The following is a 27,462-nucleotide window of genomic DNA, read 5'->3' as shown; positions in this document are numbered from 1 at the left end:
CGACCTTTAGTATGGATCGCTAGTGTGTAATCAAGCTTTGAAAAAACAGTTCCTGTGGATATCATTGGAACTAACTAGTTGAGGTGAGTTTGACTGAACTACTACGATTTAAAAATGTATTTCTTCTTATTGACTGGATTAGGTGGAGCTTGTGAGAAAAGAGCTTCATTTGTAAATAGTTTTCAGTTACACTATGAATAAATCGTAATTAAAAAAGAAAGATCTTTCCAATTGCAAAATACCAATTTACAAGACAAACTTTTAGGTGCTAAAATCTATAATTTTGCAACTAAGCCATACAGCAAACATAATTTCAATCCATAGATTCATCAAGAACCATTTTTCCAAGCCTTGACAACTTGTAAAATGTTGGCTCATATAGAATCTTCTTTCGCTTTTTAGAAGGTTCTTAACCAACCTAAGACATTCAATATTTTGAATATTCATCTTATTCCAAATATAGTATTTTTCAGAAGAGATCTGATGGGCTTGAAAGAAACTTTTGGCTATATGCCTGCACGTCATGCCCACATGAGGTTATAACTAGTAAGATGAAGTAGCGTTGCCATGTGTGTCCTTATATCTTTGAGCCAAATAATCTCCATATTTCACAGGAGGGTGCCTGACAAAATCAATATTTGCCACCATTTGATTGTGTCACAATAGAGTTCACATGGAAAGACAAAATCTAACTAACAAGAAATGAACGAGTTAAGAGATGATAAAAGCAGGTTTTAATAGAAATCTTGTGTCAAATAAGAATGTCATGGGATATTAAGTGTAAGCTTATATATTTGGAATCTCTCTGGTGTTAGATAATCCATTTCTCTTCTAAACATTTAACATTCTATTGAATCAATCTTATTAGTGACTTCTATATATTGACATGACAATAACATACCTTGGAGGATTTGTCTCTGAATGACATGTTGGAAGACACTCTACCAGACAATCAGGACCTGGTTCTAAGAAAAATGCCACCTGCTCATGTCAGAAGAAAAGGAATATAAGATTTATGTGTTTGCATTCTGTCGAAAAGCACATGACAAATGGCACTTATTGATTTGGGGAATATATTCCTGAACACCTTCGTGAAATACTTGCAGTTCTAAAATCTCTATAGAACATAAAGTGTGCCATGATATATAAATGAAAATAACAAATTATAGAAGGATGCTTGAATTCGGAACATGAAAAATAAACTTTCATACGGATAATTCTTCCTCAAATACATGCAAGGAAAACAGTTGCATCTTGCTTTTTCCTATTCTGGAGTTACCTCGTCTCAGTTAGGTTTAAATCTTGTGTATCGTATGCGTGTCCATCTACAAGTTGTGGTTAATGTGAGTTTATTAGTTTCTGCCATGGAACTATTGCGTCAAGGCAGGTTTTAACAGGTGATTATTAATTCTGTTTTGCAGCCAATCAGATTACCGTAATTTGTTGTGTTAAATTTCTTTGCAATGTCTGACACAGAAATTGGTCATATTCTAGCGGTTAATTAAAATTTAATTTAGTCAGATTCAGATTGGTGGAGAAATTGGTACTCAGATTTCGAAGAAAGATTAGGCACATTTATTTAGGTTTTTACATTTTTAACATTTTAAACAGGCACCAAATTGGGAGAATATCTATCTCTCCGAAAAAAAATTCTGTTCTTGTAGTGCCTGTATTTTGTGTTTTTTTTTTTCTTAATTTGTTTCTATTTTTATGGAAACATGTGTATTAGCATGAAAATTGGACAAACGCATGCCAATTTCTTTATTTTTTTGTACAATAGCATTCCTCCAATATTTCTCAAGTTTGATGAGTTTCAAACAATTACACTGCAATTACAAACTCCAGCTCTTCAATTTCTATACAGTAAGTTTATTTCATCACCTTCTCCACCTCTTCTCTGCAAATGTAATGGGATTTAAAATTTTGTTTTTCTAATTACGTTACATTTCCCGAATCATAATATAATCAAAAGAAGGATATTCAGAAATAAAGACAATGTTAATTGCTATGCTCTGCTCATAAGTGAATTTTCCTTCAAATGCTTGAGATTGGATCGTTCTTTAAATCACATTTAGTGCCAATTTCGATTTTCTGTAAGAATTTGCAGCAGTTTTGGTGGGAGATTAAGAGGCTTAATGGAATATTTTCTCTCATCAATTGTCATTCAAAAAGGCACCTCTAGGCTAAATATGGTAGAATTTGTCTTCTTAGTATGAATAATTTTTGTTTATTTTTATGAGTAGTTGTATTTTGGAGGATTGTGGCCACAATGCACTCCAAAATCAACAGAAAAAAAGATAAACATAATTGACATTGTGGAGATCTGTAATAACTACCCTCATTTTTTATTTTTTAAAATATGGGTTAGATTTCAATTGGACATGCATTAACAACTTCCTTTCCACTTTCTGATCACCCAGATCTCGGCAAGGGCAAGGTGAGAGCATATGGTATCAGGATTACAATTCAACCGAAAATAACTTGCTGAAAAGAAGAGCTATCAAGCAGCAAGCTGCCCAAACCACTTATTCAATAGGATGCATCATCCAATACAGAAAAGTAAACATCTACTTATTCAACAAGAATTACAATGGCACATCCACTTCCATGGGAAAGCTTATTTAAATTGAAAGTAAATAACAACTGGGGCACATCCACTAATAGTGAGGAATACTATACAATTGAAAGCAATAACAAGTTCCTTCCACTTGTCCAGTGGTGGGCGATTACAAAAACCACATGTTCAATGGGGTAAGTATCAGCAAAATAAATCAAATCAACTCACTGGTGGTAGTAGCGTCCAATGTCACAATATTGAGCACATATAAACAATTGCTTCCCGTGGTAAGACCATCTGTAGCATTACAAGTTAGCATATAGGTATCATAATCATCATGATAAAAAGATTAGTTGTTGATAAAAGGGTTGATATGACTTTAAACTGCTGAATCACACCCGAAGGTCCCCCAAATCATTAGTAAACCATCCAGCTGGTAATTAGCAACATTAATACTTCAAATGGAAGAATGAAAGCTAATATGAAAAGAAACAGCTGTGACACCCCAGAAAGTTAGCAACTTCATAAACATTTCATGTGTTGAGTGGTTGTAGTTATAGGCTATCAACTTCACCTGGCTACACATGTCTGAGCACACCCCAATGATGGTTATGAGGAGATGTCACATTGGCCTAATATGTTAGCCCTAAGCCACCGTACTCAATTAAAGTACATTTATATCCCAAATACTGTAATGTCCCCTTCTCATTGACGACCTTCCAGTGATCCATTGGCCTATTCCTGAGACCCGTAGGCTAGGTGGAATGAAGAATGAGGGTCCAGCATTGATGAAACGAGGACTTACTATTTTTAGTAAGTTAGGGAATGGCCATTCTGGTGATACTGTCCTACTGAGCTCTCCATGCTTTGCCTCTAGGCGCGAAGATCATGCTTTTCGGAGCATTAGTTTTTGACTTACTATTTTTAGTAAGTGGCAGTGTGGCATAATTCTATTTTTGGCAGTGGGCAGGGTTCTGATTCTGCAACAGTTATGTGGTCGTCCTGGCTCAGTTTCATCCTAGTTTTGATAATAATCAGTACGGGAATCATATGTGACATAATTAAATATTATTTCCTTATCCTAAGGTTTAATATTTAATTAATCTGTTTAATTGCTACTGATTATCGAATTTGGGATTAATGTCTATATTCTCCTAAGTATTTGGCGAATTTCATGTTTAATAAAGAAATGTCGAAATATTTGAGAGATATTATTTTTATGACTTATCTCTAATATTTGCCAAAGTGTAACATGGGTCTGTGCCTTGGGCGTGAAGTTTGACTTGTGGGAAATGGCGCTACACTTGGGGTCCACATGTAGTGGAATGAAATGCAAATGAAAGGCGTTGAATTTGATGGAATTTGCATTTGGATTTGAGGTGTGTGAAGTTATAAATATGAGACTTGGGCTCCCATTTGCATCATCTTGAAAAATTGTAATGTTATGCTGCCGGTTTGGCGACAGAACTTGAGGCTTCAGAGTGCGTCTGCCTAGTGCTACCTGGTTTCGTACTTCAAATACAGTACCTAGCTATGCATTGTATTCTCCTACATTCTCAAAGTTTTCCATAGACATTTTTGGTGTTGAAGCGATTCTGGAGACTTGCTGGTTTTGCCTGTGGCTGAAGCACATTTTCAATCACCTCTTTGCTGAAGCGACTAACGGTTATGGGTATCAGCTCTATCCTCCTTCCCAGCAATGGCGATACATTTTGTGAGTTTATAGCAATTTTAATTAAGCTTTTAATCTCCTAGATCAAATCGAAATTCCTAGGTATAGCGTGGGTTTCTGTTTTTGCATTGGGATGCATGCAAAATAAATAAGGGGTTGTTTGGGTTGTAGTTTTGATTAGTTGCTATTGTGAGTGATATATTGTGGGTTTGGGACTGGTTTGAACTGATTCGGATGTGTAATGAGGGAGTTATGAGCATTTTGGCATTTCCATAGGCTACTGATTTGTAATTTCAGCCTACAGATTGGTTGTAACAGAAGTTTATATTCTTATTGTGGAAATCTGCATTACTCTCTTTCTCTCATCTCTGTTATTGTAAGGTTAGGTAGTAGTACTACTAACCAGTTCTATTTTTTGTAACTTTCATCCCACTAAATAAGTGGAAGAGGCTGGCTTGCCGCCTAATATTCAGCAACTTTGTAATTTTCAGTCCTCCCACTGAATAAGTGGTCGAGTGATAGCTTGTGTAATGGTCCTCCCGCTGCATAAGCGGTCGAGTTGAGGTTATTATGTAATTGCAGTCCTCCCGCTGAAATATTGCGGTTGAGTGATTCTTGTTTTGTGTATCTCACTTGGCTGGTTTACCGCCAAGTTTCCTTGTTCTCCCGTTGGATAAGCGAAAGGGGCTAGCTTGCCACCCAAGCATTGCATTATGTTTCAGTTTTCTTATGCTAATGATCCCCTCAACACCGTATGCTCTCACCTTCCCACATTGGGCACTTGGTGATCAAAAAGTGGAAGGGTTACTTTCCAGTATGGTTTCAATTATGTTTTCTAACCTTAACGGGTTAATTCCTTGTTGATGTTATTGCCGGCCTTGAAAATTCAAAAAAAACTTACTGGGATATTACAAATACTGTGATGGTAACATTTCAAAAAAACTTAATTCCCTATGTGATTGACGTGTAAAGAGTGTCTAGACATTTATGTCATTTTGTATTTTTTCATTAAATTTAATGCTGAAATGAGGTTATAGGTTTCTATAGTTATTTAATGTTTCGAAGATGTAATTGTGCCTTATTTGTACTCACTATGATCGCATTTTATTATTGGGTTAAATTTGGATTTTTGGGGAATTTAAGTTTTAATTATCAATTTATTTAATTTTGACGTGATTTTGGTGGTTTAATGGTTATTTAAATGTTTTGAGAATATTTTTATGGGGCTTATTAATGCTCATTTTAATGTGTTTCATTGGGGCAAGTTTATGAATGTGGGAATTAAAGCTTTATTTAATTATTTTATTTTCAAAAAGTCAATTGGGTTTTATAAGGGAAAAGTGCTCATTTGACAGACAATTTTGAGTTTGAGAATTTTGGAAAAACCCTCCTTTGCTTGAAGTTGTGAATGCATTTTTAGGTGGACTTGAATGAGATTTATTGCATCGGGATAGGAATGGATAGGAGTAAGTGCTGCTCCTTGGATTTTTTCTCTCGTTTGGTGTTTTTGGAGTATTTGTGGTTTCAAATTTGATGCAAACTTGAGGTCAGAATCTTATTTCTCTCTCATTTCTTCTTTTCATTTCTTATTGCTTGCAAATGATTTGTATGATGAAGAGAAGCATTTTCTATGTTTAAACCAATTAATTTGGATGAGTGTATGAATTGCTTTGAGCAATTTTGGGGTATTTTCCATTTTATCCTATTATCATGCCCAATTTTTCATAGAATGATGAAAATGTAAATTTTATGTTAAAAGTGTGGTGTTGGGCACTGTCATGCCCCCGATCTTCACAAACAGCAAACTTGAATAACAAATTGTCTTAAGACTTCACAATTTCTTCCTCCTAACACCAATAGTAATATTAACAAGCAATTCGTGATTTCCATAGTAGATCATAGGAGGACAAGAGTCACCCTGTTCTAGATATCTAACTGCTGATTTTTTTTGTGATTTTTTGTGATTTTTTTTTTTTTTTGATATATGAATGTCGAAATATAAATACTAGGAAACATTGCTATAAATTAAAATAACAATTCTAGACAATACAATAAACAATTTCTTAAATCCTTGAATTCCAGATCGTATTTAAATGATTTAACAAACATACCAAATCAACTACAAGCAAGAATAATAATTCTGAAAATGCAGATCTAGTGCACCAAACCCTACACCTCAAATCTGCTAGGCAACCTAACTCCAAACGCCCCATTGTAAATAGCTGAAATGAAGAGGAAGAGGGGTGTCTGGTTGCAGCAGCCTGGTACAACCTAAATGGACCCACAAATGATCTGAAATTGCTTCCAATAAACCCATGCAGCCTTTATTTCATGTGCAGCTTTGCCTGTAAACCATTGTAAATGGCAGATAAATTGTCTTTTGAATGGCTTCACAATCTTGCCTAGCAAACCCCTTTAAGTAAATTCAAGCAGAACTATAACCCTCCATATAATATATCAATCTCTATCGTCCAACTGTAGAAAGATGATAAGAACATTACTTACAACTAGAAAGAGCTTCCTCCGAAAGAAATGAACCAAAACCTATAATTGAATGCTCAAATGCAACCTTGGATTGAAGTCACCTGTAACAATGCCCTTGGGTGACCCTCCACACCTACAAGCATTCAACAACTGTGAAGGATTTCATCTTCTTGAAAAAACCCTTTCAGCTTCAGCCAATTTTCTGCAATGAATAATCTCCTAAATATCCAAATGGGACACATAAAATGACTTTATTCTTCTTTTCCCAAAACCCACGCACATCTTGAGGATTTTTGCCTTTTTAATTTAATTTATAAATCCCCTTTATTAATCCATTTGGCTATAGTCAAAATGTGCGATCCCTTTATTGGAAAATATATGTGACTTTATAAAGTCACTTCATTATTAATTTATAAAGTAACCTTTTAATTCAATTTCAGAAGTCACTTTATTTTATTAAGTTGCTTTATAATAAAGTAAATTTAATTTATTAAAATTAAACATTAGTTAAGTTATATTAACTTTAATATTTAAATATTTAATTATAATCAACCCTTGGCCTTGAAAACTGAAAACGAATGCTGAACCTGTGGTCCATTGGTGATGCCTAAAAATAGTAGTACCTCCTGAAAAATAGGAAGTCAGCTTTAAGTGCCCGAAATACCACAAATGACCTCTTGCAAGGTCCACCAGTCTCGGATGGATTCCCTATCCATTGTATTAGCCTATAGGAACCACTGCTAATAGGCTAACCTTACTAAAAATAGAAAGTTCCTAAGAAGAGGTCATTACAGTCCACCCTTCTCGAGAATGCTTGCCCTCAAGCACTCTCAACTCCGGATGCTATAATATATGCTCACTCTCCCACATAGCATCCTCTACTGGTAGGTCCTTTCGCTTCACCAAATACTATGTAATGACTCTCCTCCTCAATCTACACTCTCGAGTGTCAATAATAGCCTCAAGGATGAGAATTAGTTTCCCCTCTTCATCTAGGGGAGGTAAAACTGTAGAAGGAACCACTTTGTGTCCCAATGCCTTCTTGAGGTGAGACACATGAAACACATTGTGTACCCTGCTCTCTGCCAGTAAATCCAACTCATAAGCCACCTCTCCTATCCTCTTGAAGACCCTAAATGGTCCATAGTACCATGGCTTCAATTTCTCAGCTCCCTTTTTCTTGAGTGTGGACTGACAATAGGCTATAGCATCAGATACACCATGTCACCCACCTCAAATGACCACTCAACTCTTCACTGATTCGCATACTGCTTTTGCTAATTTTGTGCCTTTTGAATATTCTCCTTCAAAGACCCCATTATGTCCTAACTCTCTTGCAATGGGTCCTTGGCACTAGGCACTCTACTATCTCCAAGCAATAGATCTAAGAAACTCGGTGCCTCATACCCATAGAGGGCCATAAATGGTGACATCTGTATAGACATGTGGTAAGTTGCATTATAACAGTACTCACACAAATGTATCCACTTAACCCATGCATTTTGTAGCCCTGCGATGTAGTTCTTGAGGTATCCCTCCACCCACTTATTAACAATCTCTATCTACCTATCTGTCTACGGGTGGTAACTAGTACTCAGAGTAAGCTCTATCTCACTAAATTTGAATAACTCCTACCAAAAGTGACTCATAGATTTGTTGTCCCGGTCACTAACTATTCCATGGAAATTCGTGGAGCCTAAATACCTCTTTGAAGAATAAATCAGCAGCCTATGCTGCTATGTATGTGGCTAAAATTGGAAAGTGAGCAAACTTTGTGAGTCTATCAACCTGTTGTGACCATTTCACACATCGCCCCATTAGAATGGGGACCCCCTCTTTTTGCCTTAGGTTTTGCTTTCTCTTTGCTTGTTTTTCTCTCTGCTTTTAGGGTTTTGAGTGAGTGAGTGGTCTACCTAGGTTGGCTAGATTAGGGCTAAACCTTGGAAGCTCGTTTTAGGGTTTCTTTCAAGCCAAGTCTAGTCTTGTTTAGGGAGGTTGTTAGTCGTCTGCCTGAAGCCTCAAGATTGCCAAAATGAAGCATGCCTTTCAAGAGAGTCAAGTTGGTTAGATCAAGGAACAAGGAGAATAGGTCTCAGGTTAGGTCTAGAATGAAAGAGAGTTTTTCTTGTCAGGGTCTTGTTTGTTTCCCTGTCTAAGTCAGTTGAGTAGAGCTAGTGAAGAAAAGGAGGTGGTTTGACTAAGTTTAATGGAAGATGAAGCGAATCAAGGTAACATATAGCCTAGAAATGTCAAAATCGCTCCTGACCCTTCCAGAGGGTCCAGGGCGAAAATCATTGTGAACCTCTTATTCTCCTCATTTTTGACTAAGTGATGCTTTCTAGGGCACGTTTGGAGGTGAATTGATGTGTTCTTGCCTGGAGAAGGATTTGATTGAATTTGAAGAGCAAGATGATACCTGAAAGAGGAATTTCGCTCCTGACCCTTCCAGAAGGTCCAGGGCAAATTTCATCCTAAACACTATTTCTTGCCTTGGATAAACTTGCAATTTTGTTCCTAGCTTAGAAAAAGACCTAACTTTGCCTTATGAGGTGGTTTAAAACTTGAAAACTGAGCAATTTGGCCTGGAATGGAGATTTCGCTCCTGACCCTTCCAGAGGGTCCAGAGCGAAAATCTTGTTAGAGCTTATTTCTTCCTAACTTTGGCTAAGTTCTCATGTGCAGGGTCTCTTGGAATGAAGATTGGACATCATTTGGTACCTTTGAAGGTTTGGAAGCTTGCAAAATGAAAGATTTTTGGACAAGAAGGGAAATTTCGCTCCTAACCCTTCCAAAGGGTCCAGGGCGAAATTCCCAAAAGGCTCTTATTTTGCAATGAAGAAGGTCAAGTTTTTGACATGAATGGAAGAAGAATAGCTTGTTTTTGCCTCCTGAAGGAGTTTCAAATTGAAAAAATGAAGGATTTTGCCCAAAAGGAGAATTTTCGCTCCTGACCCTTCCAGAGGATCTAGGGCGAAAATTCCTCAATCATCTATTTTCTTGCAAAGTCAAGTCAAGTTTTGGTTTTTATGGCATGGATGAGAGAGGAATAGTGTTTTTTTCCTTTGAGAGGTGAATTCAACTTGAAAGGATGATGGAATAAGCCTAAAACCTAATTTTCGCTCCTGACCCTTCCAGAGGGTCCAGGGCGAAAATCTCTATAAGAGACATTTCTTGCCCAGTTTGGTCAAATTGAAGTGTTAAAGGCATGATTAAAGGAAGAATGAGCATGTTGAAAACCTTGGGCATGTTTAGAAGTGAAGAAAATGAAGGATTCTGGCCAGGAAAGGCAATTTCGCTCCTGACCCTTCCAGAGGGTCCATAGCGAAATTCCTTATAAACACATTTTTAGCCTTTCTTGGATATGAAACCTTAATCCTAGCATGATGAAACATGAAATCCCACTTGGCAAAGAAGTTTTAAGGTAAAAAAATGAAGATTTTTTGGTCAAGATTGCAATTTTCGCTCCTGACCCTTCCAGAGGGTCCAGAGCGAATTTCCTTAAAACCACCTTTTGCTATCAAATTTTGTTAAGCCAAGTATGGGATAAGGTCAAGCATAGAAAGAATTACCCCTGGGAGTGAATTGAGGTTGCAAGAAATCATCAAAAAGTGAAGGAATTGAGCCAAATGGTGAATTTCGCTCCTGGCCATTCCAAAGGGTCCAGAGTGAAATTCCTAAAAAAACACCTATTTTCTTGCAAGGTCAAGGCAACTTTTTAGATTTTATGCCTTTAATGGGTGTGAAGAAGTGTGTTTTGCCTTTTGAAGATGATTGAGATGGTCAAGAGGAAGCAATTAAGCCTAGAACATGATTTTCGCTCCTGACCCTTCCAGAGGGTCCAGGGTGAAAATCCTAAAACCTATCTTTTCTTCCAAAGATTGGACTAGACCAAGCTTAGACATGGGTTTGAGAGGACTTTTGAATTGCCTTGGAGTGGAATTGGATTGCTAAGAATGAAAATTTTGAAGCCAAGAAGGAAATTCGCTCCTGACCCTTCCAAAGGGTCCAGAGCGAAATTTCCAAATTCTCCCTTTTTCTTGCAAATTTAAGACAAGATTTTGCTATTCATGACTTGGATGGGAGTGAGGCGTGATGTTCTATACCTTGAAAATGATTTGAAGTTGAAAGGATGAAGGAATTGCTCTAAAACCTAAAAATCGCTCCTGACCCTTCCAGAGGGTCCAGAGCGAAAAAAAACCAAAACCAATGCATTCCTTTCAAGTTTGTGCTAAGACAAGGCTAAACCAAGCTAGAAATTGCCCTTGAGACCACCTTTGAGTGGATGTTTGTTCCAAAAAATGATGATTCTAGGTCAGAGAAGGATTTTCGCTCCTGACCCTTCCAAAGGGTCCAGGGCAAAAATCTCAAAACCCCCTATTTTGCCTTGCAGGAACAAACCAAGCTTGGATGGAGTGAATGAAGAAGACCATTGCCTAGCCTTGAGGGGTGGATTCAAGACAAAATGATGAAGGAGTAAGCCTAAACAAGAAAAATCGCTCTTGACCCTTCCAGAGGGTCCAGGGCGAAAAACCCTAAAATCACCTTTTTCTCCCAAATTTGAGTGAGACTAAGCCTGGACTACAATGAAAGAACCTATTTGGAATGCCTTGAAGAGGTTTTGGACCTTCTAAAATGAGAATTTTGAGCTCAGGAGAGAATTTCGCTCCTGACCCTTCCAAAGGGTCTAGGGCGAAATTCCCAAAAATGCAATATTTCCTTCAAAGTTTTGATGAGCTAACCCAGTAATGGAGATAAATGAACCCTGGAGATTGCCTTGGAGGAGGTCAACGATCAAATTAAGGTGAATTTTGTCCTAATAAGCAAAAATCGCTCTTGACCCTTCCAAAGGGTCCAAGGCGAAATTTTCATTTTCACCTAATTTCCTCATGTGAAATGATAAAAGTTTGAAATGCAAGACTTTGATTAGGTCAAAACAAACATAAGCTCGCCTTCCGGGAGATTTTGGAGTCAAAAACAAGGTATTCAGGACCTAATTTGAAAAATCGCTCCTGACCCTTCCAAAGGGTCCAGGGCGAAATTCTTGAAAACACCTATTATTCACCTTGTTTAGGCTAAGTTGAAGGTAAAATGCAAAATTGTGATGGCAAACCTAGGTTGTGAAGATTTTGATTCATGAAGCAAACTAGCCTAGATGAGAATTCAAACAAGTCTTGAAATAATTTAGGCCTTCATCACTTCGGATATTTCAATGCCTAAGAAGCAAAGAGCCTCATTAAGCCTTGATCAAACCTTGATGTTCCTCAATTTTCACCAAATTAGCCAAATTCAAGACATTCGAGGAGTCTAAATCAAGTTCACATGAATTAAGGCATTTGCAAATTAATTAATTAATTTTTAAAGCCTTAATATAAATATAAAATCCACCTTGGAGGCCTTAAAATCAATTTTAAAATTTAAAAAATATAGGTGAGCGCTCAAAATGCATTTACTTGCTTTTACAAGCAAGTCGGCCTCTTCCTAAAGGGAATTTTATTTGTTTTATTGCTAAAAAACTAGGTCGGCCTCATAGTTAATTAGGGTGAGCGCCCTATATAAGAGAGGAGTATTGTTTCAAAATGCAAATCATTCATTCATTCCTTCTTATGCGAATTTAGAGGAGCAGATTGGAGGAGCGAAATCTAGCAGATTGGAGGCGAATTTCTTACCAAGTTGGAGGCTAAATTTCCAGAATTTGCTAAGTAGTTGGAGGTTAGTGGAAGGCGAACTTCTTTTGAAGGTTAATCAAGACATAATTCATCTAAAGGGAGACCAAAATCCAATCCTTATCCAGCAAGATCTGATCTTTTTCCTTCCATTTCCAAGGTTGATAGTTAAGCATTCAAGAAGAGGTATGAAGAATCAAATTGTTTGAAGTTCTTATTCAAGACTTGTTTTGATTTTCATAGCATTTTTTAAAAGTCTAAGTCTTGAAAATCCAATTTTCATTCATAATTAATTTGAAAATTTAGAATTTCTAGATTTATCATGTCATGTTCAAATTAATGTTTTGGAATCATTTCCTTTGGAAGGTCTTAAATTCTATACTTTAAGGTATGATGCTTAAAGACTAATTTTAAATTTTTTGTGTACGCATCAAATGACGACCCCCAAAGCCAGAGGATCTACTAGTCGGCAGGCCCTCATCAAGGAAGATCAGAGGAGCGACGAATTGGAGGCCAAGATCGTGTCCAAGTGGAATAATATCGGAGACACCAACTTAGGAAACTTCAATGTGAAGAAGTTTCAAGAGGTCCCCTACATTGGCAAGCCATCACCTGTTGCAAGGAGGATAATCGAGAGTGGCATCATCAAGGTGGCAGGTTTCCCTCCCGCAGTCAAGTGTCATGAGTTGATGATCGAGTGTGCCCGGCACTATGACTCACAATCAAGGACGATCGTAACCAAAGATGGGAACATCTTAGCCTACCTTTCAAAGGAAGCTATAAGCGAAGCTCTTCATCTTCCAGACCATAAAGATATGATCTACAAGAGCTTGGAAGGAGCAAGGTCGATCTATGAAGATGATCCTGAGTCTTGTTTGAACTTCATCAATAAGAATTGGTTGCTCAAAAGTCGGCCTCGCTTGAACAAGATTCCTAATACACCACATAGGATTGACTTCCAGGAGGAATACAGAGACTTGATAACTTTGCTCAATCGAGTTACAGGTGCTTCTCAGGCCTTCTTCTTCGACAAGTGGATGTTCTTCTTCATACAAGTGATAGTCCAAGGAAAAGGAATGCTTCATTGGGCCAGAATCATTAGCAATTGTCTGGACATGCAGTTGAGAAGGCTAAGACCCACCAAATCATTCCACATGAGCTCATATGTTATATATGCCTTGATCAGGAGTTTCGAGTATGCAGGGCTACCTCACAGAGGAGTGATTGGAAGAGGACCCAGAGAAATAAGAGTTTGTGATTCTTATGTTCATCTGCATCATCCGCCTAGAAGTGACTACAAGTTAGTCAATGACACCTTCACGATGAACATTACCAGGAAATTGCAAGGTGGGATTCACAATCAATTGTCTCTGGATGCACAAGAGCTTGTGAAGAAGTATGGTGCATGGTTCATTCAGTTTCAAAAATTCACATACATCAGAGTTCATGGGTGTCCTTCACCTCCCTACATGTTGCCAAGATATCCAACAGACAGGATAGTGCTACTTGAGGTGACTAGACAGTTGGCAGCTTATGCGAAGGCATCCAGACACAAGCATGGAAATGGAATTCCCGTGCCCATCATACTAGGGAATTCAATTGAAGTGTGTCCTAATACTCAAGCCGCGGAAGATGCAGAAAAGGAATTATCTTTATACTCATTCACATCCTTTGCCTCGCGAGAGAATTTTGATCCTCATGGTTATATGGAGGAGACTGTCGGTAGGAAGTACAAGCATGAGTTTCAGGTGGAGGACTTTTGGATGAATCTCCCAGGTGATTTAGAGGTCAAAAGAAAGATGCATTCCAGGCTACCCTTAGATCTCATCAGGAAATGCAAAGTTTATAGAGTAGCCGATCAAGCCCAGGATAATGGTAGATACCTCCAGTCATTCTATGAGAAAGAAGACAAAGAAGTGAAGATAGATTGGAATGAGCCCGAGGTTTTAGACTTGAGAGCTTTGATGGCTCCCGTTTTATCCTACACTCGCAGATGGGTGGATGTACAACATCAAAAGTTGAAGGAGCAGAATGTATCAATGACATTCACTTTGGAGGCAAGACCGGAAGAAGGAGAAGCAAGTGTGAGTGAGAATACTTCTCATTCCAAAGGCTCAAAGAGGAAAGAAGGACATGAGAAGAGAGAACCTTCCAAGAAGAAGCAGAAAACAAATCCTGATCACCCACCAAGCACGTCTTCTAGCCATGAAAAGGAAGCAAGTCAAGATGAAGATTAGAGGCAAATAGTATATGAAATTGATGAGTCTATGGAATCCATGGTACAGAATGATAAACAAGAGAAAGGACAGACACCTCAGCATTCATCAAGTCAATCTCCCCAAGTTGGTGCTAATGAGCAACTCGAAGAAAAGAATGATGATGAAGCAACATCTCCTCTCCGGGAAGATAGGCCACTACCTAAAGAAATACAAGTGAGGGAAACAAGATCTGCCATTCCTGATTGGCTGAAAGAGAGACTGACAAGGGTAGTTGTGGTTGAAGAGGAAGAAGATGTGTTTGACTTGGAAAGCCTTATAGGAAATTCTCATGAGGTAATGGAGAAGAAGGCCACAAAGATGTCTAAGGTAACTAGAGATGAGATAGGATCCAGGAAAGTGCAGGTAGCTACACCAGTGGTGGACAAATATGAGGATGAGATTCTTGCAGAAGAGTATGACTTAGAAACATTTGAGCTTGGTCCACTTACCTCCGAGCAAGCGATGGAAGAAGCAACTGATTCATTTGAAGCACTTAAAGACAAACTTAAAGAAGAAATGGAAAAGAATAAGAAGCTTGAGAGGGAGGTCAGTGCTTGGAGGAACTATTTTAGTCATCTTAATCAGCCCTTGAGACATCAGGATCCAGCAGTATCCCCTTTACAATCACTCCCTCTTGAATCAGTAGGTGAGGCAGAAAGGGTGAAGATCTTGGTTCAACTTGTGAGTTCTTGGATTGATAAATCCCACACGGTAGCCGTTGAATTTGCAACAAGAATGATGAAGACAGTTCATCGAGCTATCCAGGTCCTTGAGATTATCCATAATCTAATGATAACTATAGCTGCATTCACTCACACTAGAGATGTTATCATTCTAGTCTTACAAGTGATAAGAGAAACACCAAGACAAATTCTGGTACAGAAAAGATAATGGATGGAGGAACCCATAACCTCCTACAGTGGTCAGCTCTGCTCCAGATGAAGGAGGTCCTTTTTGAAGACGTCAACACCAGAGGCAGCTGAGTTGAAAGCATCATTCATCCAATTCAAGATAAGGTGTTTGAGGTGTTGTGTATCATTCTTGATAGGCGGATCGAGATCGAGATAGATGTGGACATCCAAGAGTTGGAGGATAGAATCAAGGTCATCTTTTGCAAAGAGGAGAACATCATCACAGATAAGCAACGAGATCAAATGTACACTATTATGTTCCTGATTGAGAAGACCAAAGAACTTGAACCTGGATGGGAGACAACTCTTCTCACTGCTTTTGATCAAGTCCTTCACTTGGAAGAACGAATGAAGAATCTTCCTGAGATTCCCATTGCTGAGATTGAGGGAATTGTGTCCAGATTCATTGAATATGCTAAGAAAGAGCATAGGAAAGGGAACAAAATTCTAGATGAAAAGTTGTTATAGGATGATGTGGCAACTTAATTCCTATTGGTCTATGTCTCCTCGGTATTTGTGCCAATTCTTTATTGGCTATGGATTAGTGATGTTTATCTAAATGGGGACTTTTTTGTAACAAACCCTAATTAGGGTTTAGGTGTCAAAATCTCAGCCGTTGATCTTCTTTTGATCCAGTCCATTCATTGTATTTGAGGATGCTATATATACCCTCACTCATTTCATTTTAAAGAGAGTTAGAAAAGTTAGAGAAGAGAGAGAGAGCTTAGAGAGAAGAAAGTTAGAAAGTTATTGTTGTAGCAAGATTGAGTAGTGAAGAAAGAATTTTGAACAATTGTTGTCCATTTAGCTATGAGATCAATAAAATATTGAAGTTATGGTGTCTTATTGCAATACTTGTGGCTATCTTCATGATTGTTTATCTTCTTGAATCACTCTCAGTTGAAATAGCATTTAAATTTTAATTTTGAAAGATGAAGTGTTGTTCTTGATCTTTGATAAGATTCATATTCCAAACCACTAGCTTCTTACTAATTGTAAGGACGCCTTGTGTGGTCAACTGGAAACCTTGAGATTGATTAAGAATTCAATCATTCTTAGAAGTATTGATATGTATCTCTATGATAGTATCTATATCCTTGATGATTTGAAAAACTATTGAATCCCCTTAGAAGATCGTATCAATTCCAGTAGAGTTGTAATTTCTTGGTGAAATTGAAATTGGTAGAATCTTATCAAGTCTAGTCTTCATTGAGTCATTCTTAGGATCAGTTCAAGTATTCCTTCTTTAAAACCCTTATCTTTTGACATTTTTTTGAAAATCTGTTAGTGTTAGGAAAATCCTGTTCCTGCATTTGGAAAGAAAGTAATGTGGACAAGCTTTCTCTAAAAGTACGTAAGGCCCCTTGAAGAAACAACATATACAACAACCACTGGTGCTTATCCACACATAGAGATCCTACAACAAAGAACCTTGAAGTCATCCCGATTGATCCTTTTCGCGACATCTTCAGCATTCGGAGACTTTAATCAAGAGAGGTTAAGGTACCTTTAGGTATTTTATTCTGTGTTTGGTCGTGTACAAAATACACATCAACACAACCACAACATAGATATAGTCCCTGCTTTGGGCCTTAGGCAAGCCCATAATAAAATCCATGGAAATGCATTCCCACTTCCGATTAGGAATGGGTAGGGGCTGTAGTAACTTTGCTACAAGGAAGTGATCCTATTTGTTCTACTAACAAATAGGACACTCTCACATACTGAAGAACCTTAGATTGAGACCTTTCCATGTGAACCGTTCCTGAGTTTGCTTGTAAGTCTTGAAGTGTCCTAGATGCCTTGCCATGGGAACATCGTGAAAGACTCTTAAGATTTTCTTCTTCATCTCTGATCCTAGTACTAGAAAAATCCTCCCCTTGTAAATGATAAGCTCATTTACAACGATGTACCTATCACCATGCATTGTACCATCAATAATGTCTAAGGCACATTGGTCCTTGGCATACTCAGCTAAAATTGACTCTCTCCAATCAACTGTAATCTCTCTAATGGAGCACAAGTGAGGTCTCCTCGATAATGTGTCGGCAACTACATTCTTCTTACCTTTGATGTAGACGATGTCAAAGTTGTGAACTTGTAGCTTACCCACTTTTGCTGCTAGTCATTGAGGTTTCGCTGATTTGGGAAATGCTTCAGGCTATTATGGTTTGTCTTAACCAAAGTTCCCAGACTCGGACTCGGCTCGGACTCGGCAAGGCCGACTCGACTCATGACTCGGCTATGACTCGGCGACGACTCGGCTATGACTTGGCAAAATAAAAAACCCTTGATATTTAGAGATTTTTAACGATTTAAAACTTGTTTCATGCACCCATTATTGAATAAAGCTTAAAGACACTATAACATCATCAAATAGAAGCTAATTTGATCACATACATAAACATACATCCATCACATGCGTAGAAATGTAAATTGTAGCTGAAGGAAATAGAAAACATAGATATATAGAGTTATAAATGTTGTCAAATGTATATAAAATCCATGACATCAAATGTTCCCAAACATATATATAACTGTAAACAAAAACAAGTCTATGGCTCAGGCTCTAGCTCATCCTCAGCCTCAGAGTAGTCTGTCTGCCTCCTACAAATGCGTCTAATGTGGGTCCTGGATGACTGAGAAGCCATAGTCTCTGCCCGTGAGGTGCCTGTGCCGGATCGTGCTCTATCCTCCTCCTCTGCCATAGCCACAGTCTCAGCCTCTCTGTCTGCCTGGTCAACCCACTCATGGTCCTCCTCAGTGAAGACGGGATCGGTAGACTCAGTGATCCACTCAGACTCTGGATCGATCTCCGCTAAAGTGATCGGAGAGGAGTCAGTGTCCAAAATCTGTCTGGTCCTAAGACGAAGGTTGTAATGAACAAAAACAAGATCATTCAACCTCTCCACAGACAATCTATTACGCCTCTTCGAGTGGATGTGCTCGAACATGGACCAATTGCGCTCACATCCAGAAGCGCTGCATGGCTGGCTCAAAATACGGATGGCAATTTTTTGAAGGTTTGGGGTTGAGGGCCCAAACATTTGCCACCATCTATCTGAAATAACAAAAAAGAAAAAAAAAATCAAACTCATTTCCAACTTTAAGGCTAGATTATAAAATCAAAAATTAAAATGCATAAGCCATAAACTTAAGAATCTTAAGTTTACATATATTTCTACCTGGCTGCAATTGTGTTCGAGCCTCTATGCACATGCTGCTTGAGAAGATTGCCCCTTCTCGATTATTATATTTATCCAGCTGGAGCGTTGTACTTGAGGTTGTGCCATCAGTACACAACTTTTAAACTACTGTATACAGGCCACTAAGAACCTCCTCATCTGCCTTGAAGTCATCACAGAATCGAAATGCCGGATTGAGGTAATAGGCTGCTGCATGGATGGGCCTGTGAAGCTGGTTCTGCCATCTCCTATCAATAATCTCCCAAATGGGGCCATACTTATCCTCATCTCCTGCATATATGGACCTAATGGCCTCCTTGGCCCTATCCATACCCTCATATATATAGCCCATAGAGGGATTCTCCCCATCAACAACTCGTAGGAGAACTACGAGGGGCTCAGTGACCTACACATAATGTTAAACAAAAACAATTAAGTCACAAATTAAATAAAAAAAAAAAGAAAAATTGCAAAGTTAAATTGTTAATAAATTAAAATTAAATTACTAAATAGTAGATACTAGATAGTAGATACTAAATGTTAAATTGTAATAAATTTACCTGCACGGTTTCTCCACAGGGGGTCCAAAAACCTGGCTCATCAAAAATGCAATTTACCACATCTATCCCTGCAATGGTCGTAGCATAGGATGAGGAAGTCCACTCCTCGCCAACAAACATACACCTCAAAGCCGCCTTTGATTTTATCAAGGATTTCAGTGTGAGGAAGTTTGAGGCAAACCTTGTGATACCAGGACGAGCCAACTCCTTTTGCCCCATGTATTGCCTCATAATGCTAAGGACCAATGCATGATTGTAGATAAAATTGCTGATATTTTTGGCCCTTTCAACTATTGATTTCACCCATTCAAGCTTACCAATATCCTCCAACATGAGGTCAAGGCAATGGGCCGCACAAGGAGACCAAAAAATTTTCGGGTGCCTCTCCATCAAAAGTTTACCTGCAGCAATTTTAAGTTAATTAGAAATTTTGATGTGTTAAGAAAATTTTAAATAATCATAGATGCCTCTCCATCAAGACTTGAAAAGTTCAAAATTTACCTGCAGCAACATAACTTGCTGCATTATCTGTCACCACCTGCACCACATTTTCTTCCCCCACCTCTTGTATGACTTCCTCAATAGCCTCACATAAGTATGTGGCATTTTTCACATGTGAGGAAGCATCAATAGATTTCAAGAACATGGTGGATCCTGAAAATAGAGTTTCAAACTTTCAACAAATCAAAATTTAATTTACTCAATGCATTTAGGGAAGTACAAATTAGAATGAATCATGATCAATCACCTCCGCAGGAAACAAGAAAATTTAGGAGTGTTCTATTCCTCCTATCCGTCCAACCATCTGTCATGATGGTGCAACCCTTTTGGCTCCAAGACTGTCGGTGGTCCTCTAGCTCAACTTTCATATCCTCAACCATTTGTAACAAGAGGGGGCCACTTAACTCAGCATCGGTAGGGGCTTTAAACCCCGCACCACAAATGGTTATGGAATCTACCATGCCTTGCCAATAAGGAGACTTGTCACAAATAGATTATGATTAGACAAAGTAGAGTTCAACTTCAAACTATAAATTTACTTTTAAACTTAAAGCAATCAAATCAAAAAGAATTACCTGGCTGCAATAAATGGAATGTTGCAAAAGTACCAAAACTTGCAAATTTGTTTTCTTGCAGCATCATGAACCTCCTTGTTCCAACCCATGCCCTCAAGCGAGGGTTGTGCCCCAGGAGTACTACGCGGCACAAAATAACTATCCAACCTGGATTTCCGAACTCTAGGGCCAAAGGTAATAGTGCCACCAGGAGGAGTAGAAGTAGAAACACTAGCACTAGCAGAAGCACTAGGGTAAAAGGGAGGCATGGAAGAACCCTCTCCAACACAGCCTACGGATGTGGATGCGGATGTGGATGCGGATGCAGATGCGGATGTGGGTGCATGGGAGCCAATAGCACTTAACTCTTCCAATTGCCTCTTCTTAGTTAACTTTTCTTGTTCATGTCTTTCTAATTGGACATAACATAAACGTTTTGCCTCAGGAGTTTGTAATTTGCATACCTCAATATCATGGCCAGGTATGCCGGCAATATGGTATTTAAATCTATTGATGCCACCAAAATTAATTTCTTTACAAAAAAAACATTTTGTTTGATTTTTTTGTCTGCCAATAAAGTCTTCAGTATATTTCCAAGCCTCATCCTTTTTAGGCATTGTGAAAAATGAATGTTTTTTAAACGTGAAGGCTGCTGCAATAAGAAAATTTAATAAAGTTATAAACTAATAGAAAAAATCAGCAAACCCTACTTTAAAAAAAAATAAAATTGTAAATACATGTTTACAATTTTTTTCTAAAAACATGTAGGGTTTGCACTTTGCCATTATTCTACTTCTCTCATTGTAATTAAGCTAAAAAAATAAAAACATTCAAGATTTGGAAAGTTAACTGTTAAACTAAAAAAAAATTAACAAACAAATGAAAAAAATCCATTAACATACTAAAAAAAACAAGCAAAATCTACCTTACCTCTTTCAAATGAGTTGAGAAGTCTTGCTTTGGACTCCTTGATGCTCTCAATGCAAGCCTATGGCCTCCCCAATGTGATTTGTGGTCTCCTTGATGCTCTTCTTCCTTGCTGGTTGCAAACCTATGGCCTCTTGTTTTCCTTCCTCTCTCTCACTTTTCCTCTCTTCTTCTCACAACTAACAATTAGAAGACCTTTTAGGGTTATATCAAAGAGAAAGGTAAAAAAAACAAATGTAAAAGCTTTTATTATTTTTGTTTTTTAAAATCCGAATTGCCCCTATCGCGCGGCCGAGTCCGAGCGGCGAGTCAGCAAAACTCGCCGAGGTTGGCTCGACTCGCCAACTCGGCGAACTCGCCTGACTCGCGGCGAGTTTGGGAACTCTGGTCTTAACTACAAATTTGTTGTGCACCAAAGACTTCCTAAATTTAGCCAAAGCATGCATTATAGCTAGCATTTCCTTATCATATAAACTATAGCTCCTCTCTGCACTCCTCAATTTCTTGCTCTCGAATGCTATTGGGTGCTTATCCTGCATTAACACTACGTCGATGCCCTCTCATGATGCATCACACCCCAACTCAAAAGGTCTGGTGAAATCCGGAATGGCAAGAACTGGACACGAACTCATCAACTACTTAAACTTCTCAAAACATTATTGTACTTGATCTATCCAAAGGAATGCCCCCTTCTTCATCAAGTCGGTAAGTGGTGTTGCCTGCTATGAGAACCCCTTGACGAAACGTCAATAGAAACCATGAAGCCCAAAGAATCCCTTAAGCTGAGTAAGATTCTTCGATGGAGGCCAATTCACAATAGCTTGGATTTTATCCAGATCAATTCTAACTCCCTTTGAACTAATGATATGCCCCAAATATAACAACTCCGTCATACCAAACTCACATTTATATTCCTTGGTGTACAAGGACTCCCTCTCCAATATGCTCAACACCTCCTTAAGGTGCCTTAAGTGCTCATCCCAAGTAGGACTAAAAGTCAATATATCATCAAAGAAAATGAGGACAAACTTCCTCAACTAATGCTAAAAGACCCTGTTCATACAAGCCTAGAAAGTAGCAGGTGCATTGGTTAAGCCAAAATGCATAACCAGAAACACAATGTCCACAATGACATCGAAACATTGCCTTCTCCACATCCTCCTCCCTCATTCAAATCTAATAGTATTTGGATCTCAAATCCATTTTGGAGAAGAAACATGCCCCATGTAGCTCATTTATCAATTCATCAATGTAGGGAATGGGAGACCGATTTTTTATAGTCTTCTTGTTCAAAGCACGATAACCAATGCACATATGGAGTGTCCCATCTTTTTTCTTGACCAAAACAACAGCTGATGCAAAAGGGCTCTTGCTAGGATGGATATGTCCCATCTTGAGTAGCTCAATAGTTTTCTCTCTCTCACACTTAAGTCACTTATAGTGCATGTATGGGGTGATAATAACGGGTTTTGCAGCCCCCTCCAACTCAACGATGTGCTCTATGCCCCTATCTGGAGGTCTCCTAGGTGGTATATCACTAAAAACTGTACTATGTTTAGTCAAGAGTCCCTAGATGTTTGGAGGATAATCCTGCTTCTGTTGCTACACTGTTGTAGGCATCACAACACACTCTGCAACCCACTCTACTTGATCATATATGATCAATCTCTCCATCCTTTTCAAGGAAACCATGCAAAGACTCCCATTTGACATCCTTCTCAACACATGTTTCCTACCGTTTACCTCGAACCTCATCTCCATAGTGCAAACATTGAGATAAAAATCCTCAATCACATGAAGCCACTTCATGCCCAACATAATATCCATCTCTCCCATACTTAACATATAATAGTTAGCCTAAAACACAATCACTCAACTGAAGGGTCAAGTTGGGAATCATCCTGTTGCACATGAGAGTGAAACCATCTGCAACTCTAAGTCTAAAACCCCAACCCCCAACCCTCGAAACCTTCTCTTCATCATTAAAAGTTTCTAAGTGTTTTGGGTTTCAAGGATTGGACCTTCACTCTTCGCAGTTCATTTTTTGTGGAAGAAGGTAAGGTGCAACCCTGATCCCTAAACCCCAAAAGCTCTTTCCTCTCCACTAAATTTCCTAAGGGTGTTGGGCATCGAACATCAAACATTCACCCTTCACTTTAAGTTCTTGCGAAAAGTGGGAAGGTGTATCCTCGACCCTCAATCCTCGACCCTTGAAAGATAACTTTTGGGCTTGCATCCCCAATAGTTTTTGGACATCGAGCATCAAGCCTTTGTTGTTCGACTTCGACCAATTAGGGAACTTGGTAAGTCAAACTTGTTGATGGTGTTTTTATGCACTATAGAACACAAAATAAAGTATTGAATACTCTATCCTCTCTTGAACAAAGACTTCCCAAATGCTAAAGATGGTGAAGGATCACTTGAGATGACCCCAAGGTTTACAAATGTTAGGTCTTGACGTGTTGGATAGCTTCAATGGTATAAAGTGTTTGTTGTACCTGCAAAGGGACTTACGTAATCGTTCTTCAAGCTCAAAGATTGGCGTTCTTCGAATGATGTTGCACTACCGCTCTTTCCTACTACTAATGATTTTTATTAAAAATAATGAAAAAAGGAGCAAGGTTTAGGAATGCTACACTAATGCTAATTCTAATGCTAAGATTGTAAGACAATGGACAACTTCAAGTGAGCTCAACTAAGCTTTGCTTTGACATGCTATGAACACCTCCACAACGCTAGTGTAATCTTTTAGGGATAGTTTGACGAATTTCAAATCACTACCACAAGCATAGGTACCTTAAAGATGAAGCATATCAGTGATGAAATAGTAATTGTAGTTAAGCTTTAGCTAAGATAAGTTCAGTCGACTACGCAAGATGCTTCACCATTGATGGAGTACTAGTAGTATGAACAATAAGAGCTTCACTATCAATCATGCACATGCATCTTTCATTCATCTAAAATACTTAAAGCAAATTCTATTCTAATTGTTTTTTGTCTTTACAAATATTAAATTCTCTCGTAAAAGGATGAAGAAACAGGCAAATGCTCCAAAACTCAATAAGTCACCAACACTTTAATGATTTAATTAATTCTGCAGCATCGAGCAACATTTCTTCAAAACTCTTCTAATCAATCCTTTACAAATGAAATGGGTGGGGCTTATATAGGGCTCCTAGATACAATGAGTGACCAAGATTAAATCACAATCAAGGGCCAAGATTATGCCACCTAAACCCTGGTGACAAAGTCCGTGCTAATATCTCCATACAGCATAACATGAATTTGTACACTTATAGGTCAAAACTTAAAGCTGAAAGTTGTAAGCACTTGATAGTGAGAATGCATCTGCATATGTTTGTCTCCATGTGTAGCTTTTAGTCATTGTTTTGTGCAAGTGGCAATTATCAATCTGCTGCATCCTCCGACAAGACAGCATGTTACGTAATTTTTCTAATGGCTAGTAAAACTGAGTTCCACTTCAACTTAACAGAAACCTAATCTCTATGTTTACTATAATTTAATACATAATAAATAACCTTAAGTTTTTCTCATAAAATATTTTCCAGACAAAAAAATGCATTATTACGACTCTGATATGCAAACAAAAATCCAACATATGGGCTACAGACCAATGTATAGCTCGTATCACTTGTTCATGGTACATACTCTACTAGAAAAACAGAATTTTCAAAAAAGTACTCTAAAGTTTTCAACATTACAACGTACAAAAATGTAAGGAGTCGTGAAATGCTAAAACATGGAAATAAAACATTAGGCAAGAATAAAGTTTGATGAACTCAAGATTATCCCATTGGAATATGAAAATTCATGCTCAACAATTGTGGTAATTGTTATAACATAAAAGGAAACATTTTTAGCAAGGTGAGTTCTTTGGATAATGTTTTTTCAACAGCATTCAGTGTATTTTACCGTAAGTCAAGTCAATTAAGTATCTATGTACCTTTAGAAAGTGAGGCATTTGAAAGTTGTCAAAATTACTTCATGATATTTAAAATGAAAATTGCAGTACAATATTGAGTTCTCATCACTGACTATCTAAATTCAAATAAATGTGTAGGACCAGTGAAAAATGCATAGATCTTCTTATCATTCTCATGATAGAGATGTGCTTTTTTATTAGGATAGTTTATAAGCATCTGTTGTGATAAAACTATTCTTTTCTCCAAGTAAATTTAATAAAAAAATTGTTCCCACCACCTATAAATGATGAAATGTGGCTGATATATACTAAAAGTATTATTTCTCAAATAGTATGAATTCAAATGCATCTGTAATTCTTACCGAATAGCGTTCTTGTCCAGATAACAGAACTCGATGCATGGTAGATCTAAGACAATTAGCCGACAATAAAATGTGTCGAGTTAGTTTTGAATAGAATAAATGATGCAAAAGTTTCAATCTGTAACAAAAGAAATTTACACAGTTTTGTTAAATGAAAGATGGGGCACAATTGGGAGCAATGCAACTCCGAGTAAGAGCACATTCCCTAGAAAGTCAATGTTCACAAATATGGAAGGACCATAGAAAATCTTAAAAAGTTTATTGTTTCAAAGGACTATCAAATTCCTTTGAACTTGATTGGAGCTCTCGTGTTTAGTGATACAACTAGAAATTATTTCCAATATTTATAGTTGCCATAATTTTTACATAAATTAGTTTTATTTTATTTTGAGCTGGTGAGGCTCATGATCAAATGCTAACTAAAACTCATTAGGGACATTAAAATAAGTAAGGTAGGTTTTCCATTAACTAGGTTGACATTGCTCCCTCCTTAAATATCTATCAAATGCAGTATTCTATCATGGCCCACTTTTATACTAGCACCTACCATATGCAATATTCTAGCATGGCCCAATTTTTTATCCTAACAGAATAACTTTCATAGGTTTTTTATAAACAGTTATTTCCTATGAGCTTGAAACGCATCAGTAATATTTCTATGCATGAAGAATACACAATTCTAGTAATTATATTTCATACATTTATTGTAAAATTGATGTTCTAACAATTTCCGCTATGAATTAAAAATGTCAAGCAATATAGACCTCTAAGAGAAGCATAAGGACTGTTGTAAACTCTAAACTAGGAGAAAAGTTCTATCATATCTATCATATGCAGTATCCTATCATGGCCCACTTTTATCCTATCAGCTATCTTATGCACTATGCAGTATTCTAGCATGACCCAATTATATCCAACCAGCATTAGTTCCATTGGCACTTTGTAATACATTATTTCCCCACGTGTCAAGGCAGGTAAGCTTGAAATTTAATATTTCTATACATCAAGAATTTACAATTTTAACATTTACATTCTATTCAGTTATGGTAAAATTAAATTCCTAACAAATTCCCTTATCAATTGAAAAATGTTGAGCAATAAATACCGCAAAGAAAAGCATAAGGGCTTCAGCGAACTCTAAACTATTAAAAAAAGATCATATCAAGAGAGTGGAGCTGGAAAAGGAGTGAAACAAGAAAAATTTCCAAGAAGTTGAACCATAGAGAAGCGAAGGAATCTTCAAGATATCAAGGGAAGAAGAATATGCACATAAACAAAGAAACTTTGGACAATTTACAGCACCATGGTCTTATGTCACATGGAAGGAATAGAAGGTATTCAAAACAAATTCAGGAGGTGTTCCCAATGCAAGTTTTTCAGGTGGAGGAGGCAATTTGGAATGATTGTTTTTGTTATTCCTTTGAAACCACTCTTAATATTGTTGAGCTAAATTATTTTTCTAACTATTTTTTTCATGTTTGTCACATCAATCACTACTTGTAGGAGAAGAGTCGCAAATTTTAGAACCATTGACTTGACGAAATCTTCTTTATTTTTCTTGCAGTGATCATGTCATCTTTGATCTTGATTACTCATGTTGGGACTCGTCAAGTTCATCTACTTAAATTTGATAAAGAAAGAAATCTTTGATGGAAGGGAATTTATAAAACAACTCGAGTATTTTTAAAGACGGCTTTAGAGTTGAGCTGATATTTCCAACAAGGTAGTTGAATTACATTACAAACTCCCTCATTGGTTCATTGTTGTCTTTCTTTTGTGCTGGAGAGTTGAGCAAGCACAATGTGATTGATTGTCCTCAGTTGGCCTGAAGCATGATAGGAATTTCATAGTATCCCAATTAGTGTTGAAACTAGCATCAAGACGG

General features: G+C 37.7%; 2 protein-coding genes across 4 annotated transcripts in view; both read right to left on the bottom strand.

Annotated features, from left to right (window-relative positions):
* Positions 1–208: 208 nt before the first annotated feature.
* Positions 209–27,462, bottom strand: part of LOC131035729 (2-oxoglutarate-Fe(II) type oxidoreductase hxnY) — a 233,439-nt gene continuing 206,185 nt past the window's right edge. Inside the window, exons 9-11 of the mRNA XM_057967467.2 lie at positions 25,578–25,623; positions 902–981; positions 209–622 (exon numbers count right to left, since the gene is read on the bottom strand). Of these exons, the coding sequence (XP_057823450.1) occupies positions 544–622; positions 902–981; positions 25,578–25,623 (205 nt within the window). The 3' untranslated portion in view covers positions 209–543. The remainder of the gene's footprint in view (positions 623–901; positions 982–25,577; positions 25,624–27,462) is intronic.
* On the bottom strand, positions 17,989–21,655 carry LOC131035730 (uncharacterized). 3 transcript variants are annotated; one of them, XM_059218456.1, is made up of 6 exons: positions 21,276–21,655; positions 20,039–20,997; positions 19,792–19,944; positions 19,291–19,691; positions 18,731–19,136; positions 17,989–18,606 (listed from the first exon to the last, which is right to left on the bottom strand). In XM_059218456.1, exons 2-5 carry the CDS (start codon positions 20,250–20,252, stop codon positions 18,852–18,854), a joined length of 1,053 nt encoding a protein of 350 aa, XP_059074439.1. In that variant the 5' UTR covers positions 20,253–20,997; positions 21,276–21,655; the 3' UTR covers positions 17,989–18,606; positions 18,731–18,851. The 3 variants fall into 3 exon arrangements, with proteins under 3 accessions (XP_059074439.1, XP_059074440.1, XP_057823451.2); XM_059218457.1 differs by having other exon boundaries at positions 20,039–20,994; XM_057967468.2 differs by lacking the exon at positions 21,276–21,655 and having other exon boundaries at positions 20,039–21,064.

The sequence above is a fragment of the Cryptomeria japonica genome, chromosome 3, assembly GCF_030272615.1.
Source record: "Cryptomeria japonica chromosome 3, Sugi_1.0, whole genome shotgun sequence".
NCBI classification, from domain to species: Eukaryota; Viridiplantae; Streptophyta; class Pinopsida; order Cupressales; family Cupressaceae; genus Cryptomeria; species Cryptomeria japonica.
The sequence above is the reverse complement of the archived record's forward strand: the minus strand, read 5'-3'. Positions and strand labels throughout refer to the sequence as shown.